The sequence below is a fragment of the Ruditapes philippinarum genome, unplaced genomic scaffold, assembly GCF_026571515.1.
Source record: "Ruditapes philippinarum isolate M1 unplaced genomic scaffold, ASM2657151v2 ctg5891_1_1_1_1, whole genome shotgun sequence".
Classification (NCBI taxonomy): Eukaryota; Metazoa; Mollusca; class Bivalvia; order Venerida; family Veneridae; genus Ruditapes; species Ruditapes philippinarum.
The window spans coordinates 19,483-31,878 of record NW_026857647.1 but is presented as its reverse complement, the minus strand read 5'-3'; the positions used below and the strand labels follow the sequence as shown (position 1 = coordinate 31,878).

At 33.7% G+C, this 12,396-nt stretch overlaps 1 protein-coding gene across 1 annotated transcript; it reads right to left on the bottom strand.

The window, feature by feature from the left end:
• Positions 1 to 3,261: 3,261 nt before the first annotated feature.
• LOC132750496 (secreted frizzled-related protein 2-like) lies at positions 3,262 to 7,376 on the bottom strand. Its single transcript, XM_060740494.1, has 3 exons — positions 7,075 to 7,376; positions 6,070 to 6,270; positions 3,262 to 4,677 (listed from the first exon to the last, which is right to left on the bottom strand). The coding sequence occupies exons 1-3, from the start codon at positions 7,290 to 7,292 to the stop codon at positions 4,227 to 4,229; spliced, it is 870 nt and encodes a 289-aa protein (XP_060596477.1). The 5' UTR covers positions 7,293 to 7,376; the 3' UTR covers positions 3,262 to 4,226.
• Positions 7,377 to 12,396: the final 5,020 nt, after the last annotated feature.

Below are 12,396 nucleotides of genomic sequence, written 5' to 3'. Positions count from 1 at the left end.
ATATTAATTCACTATTTATTATATCAATTGCCAACAGAGCAAATGAAGCAAACATATTGAATTTAAATGTCAATGTTTCAAAAAAAAAGTTTTAGGGAAGTAACATTTAAGCATTTCTGAGACATAATGGGCCTTTAAAATTTTAAAATAAAGAATTGCTCATCTGTCACTAAACTATGAAAGAGAGAGATACTTGCGAGGTGTCTTACCCAATCGCAACTACTCGGCCCTTTCCGTCAGGTTATACGAAACTCAGATCTCTATAATACTGCACGCCTGTAACGTCGCTTTTCATTTGATAATCGTAACGTTTATATAGTTTTATAAACACGGCTGCTGTCAATTTATGAAAAAATCTCACTCTTTTCTCTAAAAAAAGATGCTTGCTGCATTATAAATTTGTTATATTGTTATATTTCAGACAGGTTATATGACCGTATAGAAACGGCTGTTTGCAATATAACCCTCGTCTAACGGCTCGGGTTATATTTACAAATAGCCGTTTATATAGGGCCATATAACCTGTCCACGATCTTTATAACTAATATTTAACCGCCTCCGTGGTCGAGGGGTTAGAGTCGATGACTTCTAATCCAGTTACCTCTCTGGCGTGGTTTCGATCCCCGGGAGATGCTTTGGTAGTGTAGCGCGGAGGAAGGTAGTCTAGTACTGGTGTAACTCTCCAGGAACGATGGTTAGGAAACTATCCGCCCATATGACTGAAATACTGTTGGGAAAAGGCATAAAATGAAACAAACAAACAAACATAAATTATAACTAATATTATAATACTGCACATTTGTAACGTCGCTTTTCATTGGATAATCGTGACGTTTATATAGTTTTATATACAAGGCTTCTGTCGATTCATTAAGAAATCTTTTTTTTTTCTCTAAAAAATGATGCGTGCTGTATTACAAATTCGTAATAAAGATTGTTGACATGTTATATGGCCGTATATAAACGGCTGTTTGCAATATAACCATCGCCTTGCGGCTCGGGTTATATTTACAAACAGCCGTTTATATAGGGCCATATAACCTGTCAACGATCTTTATAACTAATAATATACACGGCTGCTTTCAATTTATGAAAAAATCACCCTTTTCTCTAAAAAAAGATACTTGTTGTATTATAAATTCGTTACAAATATTTCAGACAGGTTATATGACCGTATATTAACGGTTGTTTGGAATATAACCATCGCCTAGCGGCTCGGGATATATTTCCTCACAGCCGTTTATATAGTACCATATAACCTGTCAAAAATCTCTATAACTAATAATATAAACATTCCTTTATATAACACCGGTAGTGCTGAGTCTAGGGTCCGAGGTTATCCGAAACTCAGATCTCAGATATTTGATTGGTCAGATACCTGTTTAACCCATTACGTTATATACAAGCCTTTTAACGCCTTTTCACCCCCCCCCCTTTTTTGTTGTCTCAAATGGTGAAAAAAATGCCTTATTTAGGCCCTCAACACTTGTTTTTGTTTGAGAAATGTTGTTAAAAAAGTGACCTCTTTTTCGGCGCGGCCTCCCAACCAAAATATACATCAGGGGGTTGCCAAAAGGGGATGTGCCCCCTTCTGTTTGGGGGGTTTGAAGGGGGGCGGTGTCCCCCTGATCGCCAAGAAAATTTTGGACTTTTGAGAGGCTATAAATGACCCCAGATTGATCATAACGTAACGTGTAACCAACGCTGAAAGGCATTTGACTCTATCTCAATCCATTGAGAAGTTGCAGCACTTTGAAATCAATTTTGATAGTAAAAATCAACGCAAAATAGTGATTTTTGGCAATTTTGAGATGTCCCCTCGTTGCCATAGTAACAGAAAATTTAAGCCTGAGCATGTTGTTGCAAGGGCAATGGTCCAGTCAACATTTGTGCCAAGTTTGATTAGTGTTGAAGCAGTTTTTATAGTATTATAGCAATTTGAACTTGTAACGGGAGACTTTTCAATGAAAACAGCCATTTTTCACAAAATGCTCATGAAGTAATGGGTTAATGAAAAAAATAAAAAAATCTACAAAACAACAATTTTTCTTCAAATTTATATGACAGGCCATGTTTAAACATGAAAAAACGCGATTTAGGGTAATTTCAAGTATTTTCATCATTTTCTGTTAACCCATTACGTTATATATTCGCCTTTTATCGCCTTTTTCACCCCCCCCCTTTTTTGTTGTCTCAAATGGTAAAAAAATGCCTTATTTAGGCCCCCAACACTTGTTTTTGTTTGAGAAATGTTGTTAAAAAAGTGACCTCTTTTTTGGCGCGGCCTCCCAACCAAAATATACATCAGGGGGTTGCCACCCCTTCTGTTTGGTGGGTTTGAAGGGGGGCGGTGTCCCCCTCATCGCCAAGAAAATTTTGGACTTGTGAGAGGCTATAAATGACCCCAGATTGATCATAAGGTAACGTGTAACCAACGCTGAAAGGCATTTGACTCTATCTCAATCCATTGAGAAGTTGCAGCACTTTGAAATCAATGTTGATGGTAAAAATCAACGCAAAATAGTGATTTTTGGCAATTTTGAGATGTCCCCTCGTTGCCATAGTAACAGAAAATTTAAGCCTGAGCATGTTGTTGCAAGGGCAATGGTCCAGTCAACATTTGTGCCAAGTTTGATTAGTGTTGAAGCAGTTTTTATAGTATTATAGCAATTTGAACTTGAAACGGGAGACTTTTCAATGAAACAGCCATTTTTCACAAAATGCTCATGAAGTAATGGGTTAAAGGGACTTTACTGACGGTTTTTGACATGACGGACTGGAAATAATTTTTTTGGATTATTACTCCATCTGATGTAGACCTATACTAATAACCTATGTTCAAAATTTCAGATCATTAGCTCGCTCTGTTTTTCCAGAATAATTATTAAAATAGGGAAAATTACCCAAAATTGAAAAGCGTTTAAACGCTTTTCAGTCAAATCGAACTGAGAATAGCACAAACATATGATTTTCAATGTATTTCTTAATTATAATTTATTTATATTTCTGTTTTAAGTGCTCATGCACTATGGGAAAAATTAAACTTTTATGTTTTTAGGCTTATAAACCTCAGTGGAGTTCCTTTAAAATATACACTGACCAACGAAAATCCTGATATTCATGGCAGAGCTCACAAACGAATAATTTATTACCTCGAACCCAGACAGCGGACTTGACCGAGCCTGCAACATTTACAATTTGGGCGTTCAAACTGATATAAATTACGATTTACAGGAAAGGAAATAGAGACAAGAAATTAACTTATATTTTCTATAGATACTTTATTGCGGTACATGAGGAATAAAATAAGATAATAAGGCCGTCCAAAAATAAATTGGAAAATAGATCTTTATGGCACAAAACATTTTAAATCTCATTTCGCGAAATAGAGTCCATTTCGTGATTTGTGGTACAACTGATATTATTAATTTGTAAATGTGTTCCCCCCCCCCTTTATGTTGACTATTGTTAGCACGTATTATATAAAAGAAATACGATACGTTTTATATATAAGGTGGGATATCAAGTTTGTGTGTACTTAATGTATTAAAGCTGCACGCCTCCAGATGAGCACAAATATTTAAAATAATTCGATCTTTTGAAAAATGTATTAAGATCTTAAGAAAATTTTAAAATATTCAATATTTAATTGTTTATTTACATGTTAAGTGCGATTAATAACTGATTTGCAGTATCAATCACTATAATTCTACTGCGTTACTAACCCAGTAAGAGGTATTTATTTTTGTATATTTTGACCTCTTTTTGGTAATTTACGTGGATTGTAAGTGCCGTTTGCAATATGTAAATTACTTTCTTTGTTCACTTCACAATATTAAAAATTAGCATAAATCTGGATGCATGCTGCTTCAATCTTTTTACAAAATTCTTCAAGGTTTTAATCCAAATTAGCTTCCAAAAAGAGCTTTTAACTAACGCCTAAAAACTTAAAAAGTTCGCCCCTTCGTCTGACTTTATCATATGCAAAACATAATTTATTTTTGTAAGGGATGCATTCAGATTAATAATCTATTGTACTTTGTCTTTCGACATCATTGACTTTTACAATTGACAATGCTAACGTTCTGGTTGTAGAAAGGGTTCCCTGTATAATCAGAGATTCATAATTACAGAACTATATGTGCGTGCATATTTCCGTGGTTTTACTTTGGATTCATTATTAGAAATCGCCCGGCATAGCACAATATCGTGATGTATCGTTAGAGTTAGAAATCGCCCGGCATAGCGCAATATCGTGATGTATCGTTCGAGGGTGTGTAGCGATGACATTGCAGCTTATTTGGCCAGGGCAGACCCTGGTAGATGAAATCAAAATGTGTGGAGCAGTCTCGTTTGATCTCATCACAAAGTTCCCTACACGGTATCGCAAATGGAGTAATGTTCGGCACACAGAGGGGCAGGTACGTGCCACACAGGAAGAACTGAAGGTTTGCGTTGCAATTGGTCGAAACCAGATCCTCGTAAAATCTCATTTCCGTCGTGATTTCTCCGAGACTTCGTTGCAGAAAAAAGTTGGGCAGCGAGCCAAGACTGTTAAGGCTTATACACATAGGAATGACGTTGTCTACGCAGTAGGTGTGTTGCAGCTCCACGCGCGATTCTCGAACTGGTCTTAAGCAAACATCGTCATTTCTTTTACTCGGCAGCTGGTTACATCTGGAAATATGACAATATGCAAATATTATAATATTTAACAAATAAAACATGGCTTTGAGGGCAAAATCAAGTTTACGGACTTGTTGGTCAGACCTCGGAAGGTATTTGGCCTGAAGCGCAGCGGAGGGCCATATACCTTCCAAGGTCTGACTAACAAGTTCGTAAAGTTGCATTTTGCCCGAAAGGTCATGTTGGATTTGTTACATTATACCGAATCTTAATCCTTTTATCCCTTTTGTTTCTGTCATATAATAGTTTATTTGTTCGGCATGTGAATTATCTCAAACCCTACTCGTATTTTTTTTTAAATTATTTTCAAGCGATGCAGTAACAAAATCATGCTCTTCTTTAAATATTACATTTCTGTTAATAAAATTTTGTCAGTTTGACGATTTCGTCTGTTTGTGTTGTCTTTAAACAGTCTGTATAAGAATTATGGACTGGGTAGCCGGTCTGTATGCGAGTTATGGGCTGGATGACGTAATATTAAATAAAGAAGTGTGTATGCAAATAGGTATAATATGTAAGTATAACATTATGTAAATATAATAATATCTTATAAGTCCGGCACATTACACTCAAATATCAAAATGACTCATTAAAAATGGAAAATAAAGTGTCCCATAATAAATATTTGAGTACTTTTTATTTCCAAATTACTTATTTGTACTTTTTATTTCCAAATTACTTATTTACTACATTTATTCCCTTTTGCCACAGACTGTGCGAACGAGTGCGTTATTACACGTCATGTATATTAATTAAGAAGAATGGTAACAAGATATATGATGTAGGATTTGACGTTAAAAAACAATTGACGTCAAGAAAATTACTTTTCCGGTAGATGTAGTTATACGCTTTTCATCAATTATTGTCTTTATGTATGGTAGAATCGAATATAATGTATATCTGTCTTGCCTCGCAAGGATTATTGTGGATTTGTTTTGGTTGGTTTTACGGCGCATCAACACACTCTAGTTTATACGGCGCCGAACAGGAAAGATGATTTCGACTAACCTAGCATGTTACAAACTATAGGCTATACCAGGGGTCAGAACAACCTCACCTGCTGGAGCTAAGAGACACATAAACTCCAGTTAATCAAACCCATTAAGTCGCCTCTTGCGATCACGCAGGAATAAACGGTGGCCGCAGTTCTGAAGGGAAATCCCTCGGCCACAAGGGCGGAGATTATCGATCATTTTCTTTTTTGTAATAACTGTTATTTCTGAGTTTATTAATTACCATACATGTGAACTCAAACCGTGTATCATTCTTCAACCACACACTACTATTTGACATGCTTCCTAAATACATTTATTTTCTACACATGTAGATCTAGGTTTAAACTTGAAATTAATTTAATTAAAAATTAAAATTAAATATATTTACCGGAAGATTCGTGGCCATCTTGACCTAGTTTCCCTCATTGTTTTCTTGCATCTATTCCTGGCTTTGCTACACATTTCCTTACAAGGTCCAGCAACAGTCTGCGTGACGGGGTCATACTTGGGTAAGTAGAGCGAACAGACAAACTGCCGGAAATTGTTAGAGCAACCATAATCCATATACGCCCATTGATGCTCTATATGCCTAAAATGATAGTGAGTGTACATTATAAATGAGTGTGAATAGTAGGCATTTGGTTTCGGGATAAAATTACCCTTTGAAAGCTTTGAAGAACTCAACTATTATCAAATGTAACAATTTTCTTTAACGTATATGTTTATTTTTTCAAACCGTCATTTTTTCGATGTTCAGTTTTTTAGTAACATCGGAAAAATGACCGTTTTAGAAATTAAAAAATGTGACATTCAATTATATTTGAGTTCTACAAACCTCTCAAAGGGTTATTTATCCCGAAACCGGGTGCCTATGGTATGGACTATATATACTGTTTTATCCATGATCTGGCAGTATATAATCGCAAAATCTTTAATATGTTCATGGGAGGGTACATTTCATTTTATTTTGCATTTAAATGAGAAGTGAAAATAATTTTAGCAAGTTTTTTAAAAAATATTTTTCACTTTGATTCTCAACACATCTTATCATCGTCATATAAATAAAATAAATGCAACAGTTTCATGAGTTTGAAAATAAAATTCACAATTTGCAGCGTTTCATTTATATAGTGTTCTAGTGCGTCAGTGGCAAGGGTGAACAATTTAATGTTCGTCGGCTGTCAAAACTAATGAAAATGTCAAGTTACTTTTTCCGTTTTCCATACTTAGTTTTGGCTAATAATAGCTGCCTGTGTGCACAAAGAATTAACTTTTTGTCTGAAATCTTTCTAATTTTTAATCAAAATATTAACACGTGATCTAAACAAAACTATGATTATGAAAGTTTGTCTAATTTTGATAAAGAAAAAAATATTATATTAATATTTCTAACCTGTACACTTCAACTTGTGTGTCATGTCCGAACTGGTTCGGGAGTTTCGTCCAGTTATATGGAAGAAAGTTACGACACATGGGCAGTATAATTTCCTCCCCATTATATACCGGCGTGTCCGAGATGTCGGTGGTGTCCGTATTTTCTATCCCGACATGCTGTCCGGTTACCGCCACTGCCAGAATAAATACAACGCATTGAAACAATATACAATGCATTTTTTTATTCCTTACAAACGTTTTTACATGTCCCTACAGATTGAGAGAGTGAAAACTATTTTGCGCAGGACAGCGATAACAAAATTACAGTGATAGTCACTTAACATTTAGATAAACTTATTCACGAGCGGATCTTTCGAGAGCCACTTTCTAGAGCGATGCTCTTTTTGCCCTACACAGATTGAGCATGCACGAGAAAATGCTACTTCCGATCGATTTTTTCTAAAGTCGTAAAAAGGTCTATAGAAATTCTTTATTTTTTAGTACTGCACGTTTGTAACGTCGTTTTTCATTGGATAATCGTGACGTTTCTATTATTAGTTATAAATATTTTCGACAGGTTATATGGTCCTATATAAACGGTTGTTTGCAAATAAAGCGAGCTGCTAGTCGATGTTTATATTGCAAACAGCCGTTTATATACGGCCATTTAACCTGTCAGGAATATTTATAACAAATTGATAATACTGCAAACTTCCTTTTTTTAGAGAAAAAAATGAGATTTCTTTATGAATTGACAGCAGCCGTGTATATAAAACTATTTAAACGTCACGATTGTCCAATGAAAAGCGCCGTTACAAACGTGCAATATTATAAAGTTTTATATACATGGCTCCTGTTATAAATCTCAATTTTTTATAGAAAAAAGATGCTTGCTTGATATAAAGCTGTTTTATTTTTTTCCGCGTCTCCGCTGGGAGTTTTAATTATTATACTTCGACCCGCTTATTAGCGTGTTTTCGCTCCTCGCCATGCCATTTTTACTAGGGTCGCGGGGCGAAAACACGAATAGCACAAATCAGCCATCATACGTCCCGGACAAAATAAAATATCTTTATTCTAAATATAAATATGTTAGTAACTATTTAACATTTTCCTTTGCAATATTCCAATTATGAGTTTGGCAATGTTTTAACTGGTCAACCATAAACGACTGTTATACATATATTATACAGCATATGGGAGATGGTTATATGGCAAACAACCGTTTGCAAGAAAAGTGTATATATTGTTTGTATCATAGTTTGGAGACCTGTCTGTTGAAAATGTGTCAGGGTTAAATCGTATACATATACATGCACAGTGCGTTAACTGGAGTGCGGGTTTTAGTTACCCGCACTTCAGAGCATGCCCATTGATTGGCTCATTTTTGCTTGGGTTTACATATTGTGACGGCAGCGAAAGGGAAAGAGACAGAAATGTCATATTCAGATGTTCGTTCATTGGTTCATTTTTGTCGGGGTTTCATATTGTGACAACAGGGAACGTGCTTTAAAGTTTGACTATGATACAAAAGAGAAAGAACACCAAAACACTCGGCAATCTGATTTATACTCGGGGGCTACGCCCCCTCGTACAAATCAGATAGCCTCGTGTTTCGGTGCTCTTTCTATAACATGTACCACATGTGATCTTATATCAGCTAAAAACATTTAACCGCATGCTACGTGCCAGTTCTATATACCTTGTCTGTAAACAAATTAAATTAAGATACAGCGACTGGTTTCGTGTTTCAAGTAGACACTTAAACCAGTCCCGCGCCGTCTCCAAATGTTGTAAATGAGGTTAAAAAGAGATCACGTTAATTATTGACATAAACGGCATGTTTTTTTTTGTTTGTTTTGTTTTTGTTTATGTATTAAAATTTATTTTTTGGTTTATTTTTATATATTTATTTATCTTTTTATTTTTATTTTCTTTGTTTAATTTTTATTGTTGTTTTATTGTTGATATTTCTGTTTCCTTTTTATGTTATTAATTTATTTATTTATTTACTTATTTATTTATCTATTTATTACATTTATTTATTTATCAATTACATTTATTTATTTATATATTTATCTATTTATTTTATTTATTAATTAATTTATTAAATTTATTTTTATTATTTATTTATTTATTTATTATTATTTATTTATTTATTTATTTATTATTAATTTAATTAATTTGATTTATTTATTTAATTATTTTTATTTATTTATTAACAAATTTATTTATTTATTTTTTTATATATTTATTCATTCATTCATTTATTTATTTTGGTGCAATGTGTAAAAAAACAGTTTATCGCATAACACTATTGGAGAAAACCGAGCATGAGGAAAAAATGTGTGAACTACTAAATTAAAAAAAAGAAATTCTAGTTACAAATAACTGCGCTTTTTTCTTCTTCTTTTATTTTGTTTTACGCATCAAAACATAATTTTGTAGCAGCTCTTTAACAAATATTTTCTAGACTCTATGTAGAAGAGATAAAGCTTTATACACTTTAAACATTTAAAAGTAAATTACAATATTTTTAAAAGCCTGTAATACATGCATGTGTACCACGTGATTAAAAATGTTGTATTGTTGCATAGGTAAACAGTACTTGTTCACAGTAAAAATCTAAAAAAAACCGCTACAATATTTACCTCGGGACGATATGTCTACTGTAACTCGCAAATCTATTTGTTATTTATTTACTGTTTATATGGCAAGTATGAAAGAGAAACGTATGAAACGTAGTGAGCCCAATAATGGTTTATTTAAACGAATGAAAACTTACTGAACAAAAGAGAGAGAGAGAACAAACGTTATTACTATAATGAACAAGAAGTAGACATACATTGTATCTGGCATGTATGGATATTTAAGTAAAAATTGATTGAATATTTCGAAACTCTTGCTTTAGAAACTGCTATATCTGAAAATAAAAGAATCTGCATAATATAATATTCATAGTTTTATTTATTTATTCCACAGCATCTAGTATAATCTACAGAGCTAAAACTATCACCACTACTACTTTACTGTTACAGTATCAACATACAAGAAAAGCATTGATGCAAAGCATCAAAGAGCGTCCACGCATGAAATGCAGCAAGTGACGATGAACTAGTAGACATCTGATGACCAGATATTCTTATAAACTTTTCAATGGTAATTGGTTTTTACCAGAATTGTATAATATTTATGAATGGGCGGACGAAAGACATTGTTCGTCATGAACTTTGGTAAGCATGCTAGAGATTAGAATATTCAAAACATACAAAATAATAATCAAAATGAAAACAAGTCTGTTAATTGATTTATTGGGAGGTCAGTCTACTATTTTAATGAATTACTTCAAAAAACCTCGTCTGACCCACCAGTGTGTTTACATTCCTATCAATAAACCCTGTTTACATTCCTACCAATAAACCCATAACAACTCATGTTAAAATGGCGAAAGTTTCTGTTGTTAAAATGTCACAATATTCGGCAAATTAACATTCAACTCAAACTACCATAAAATCGATTACATTCAAACAAAATTTAGAACAGCAAAAATCTGGAAAATCAGGGTTGATTTTAGCTAAAGAAACTTGAACAGCGAATAGGTTTTATAGTATATTACTGCTGGACCTGTAAACTGTCGCACAACGTCAAAATAAAAGCGACATTTAAAGTTATGAACCATTTAAATATTCACGGTAAAATTGTCATATGTGCAATCAGGGCCGTATGCAAGAAAACCGGAAAAAAACTACGGAAAAGACAATTTCAAAATGATAATACTATGATATAACAAATTCGTAAAAATGGCTAACTTCGATTTCTTCTATGGATTTATAAAGATTCAATTAATTGTGAATATGTTTACATTTCTTCTACTGCAAAATTCTTCAGTTCGTTATTTATTACCATAGCGCGACACGAATGATCGTTTCGTTAAACTAAAACTACTTCTATAAATAGACTGACGGACTTTCACAATGTTAGGTCATCATTTTATTTATAGGTAGAGAAATACATAATAATCCGCTGTGTACTACAAAATTATTAATAAAGTAGAAGAGCGCGATAAATAGACGGATAAGATAATTTCATTTGAAAATGTTTGCATTGCGAAATTTTCCAGTTCGCTATTCATTGTACATATCGCGACACTTCATTTTTGATAATCAAACACCCTCATACCAATCGGAATGATCGGCTATTATGACCGACGAAAAGGCCCGAGAAGTTGTAATTGCCCTTTTCATTCCATAACGAGTGTCGCGCTTCGGCGCAGACGCCAATATGACAATGTTTATCACTACTACCACTATTACATTATCAACAAACAACATTATCACCACTGACATCAACACTAACAAGTCAAGTCAAGTCAAGTGAAAAACATTTCATTCTCTCATTCCATGTACAAACATGACATAATGGAGTAATAAACATGAATAAAGTATAATGAGGCTCAAATAGCAGTTAATTAAAATACTAGCGAAAAATATAATAGAATTGTGCTTCCAGTTTTTAAGTACGTGGAGAGCCAAAACTGTTGTGTATATATATATATTACTAAAACATATTAAATAATAAAGAAAGCTAGTATTACATTCAAAGGTATTGTTTCATTTTTCTCGTCACACGCACACGCACACGCACACACACGCACACGCACGCGCACGCGCACGCACACACACACACACACGCACACACAGTCAGTTATGATCTCATTTAGTGAATATTATAAAGGGAAATTGAATTACGTAAATTAGAGATTAGTATTGTAATATGTGGCGGCATTTGGAATGAACCAACACAGAGGGACTAAAAAAGAATAGTGTTACCATGACTCTAACTTATCTGGTTTATATTTTTACATTACATTTTGGACATAGATACACAATTGCATATAGGAAAATAAAGTATCATCAACATATAACATTTATTTGATATTAATGAATTGCAAATTGCTAAAAACCGACCGCGCTCTTTTAAACACATAAACGTGGCACCCCTAGTTGCAGACAGGAAATTGAAATATCATCAAGATATGAACATTATTAGACGCACCCAATTATTTTCATTAACATATATTTGATTATTCAATATGGGAAGAGCATTTTATTCATAATAATGAATTATAAATTGGTAGGAAATGCCAAATTCAAAACGAAATGGCATTTACATATGGTTATTACGAGGCATATTAATCTCTCACTTGGATTTGTTCGAGCGGCGCAACAAGTTACTCCGCAGATTCATTTCAATTTTTGGTGAAGACTTCTTTTTAACGTAATATGCCGGATTGAGTGTGAAATTTAACAATCATATCAAGCCATCATGGCTTTGAAGTGGT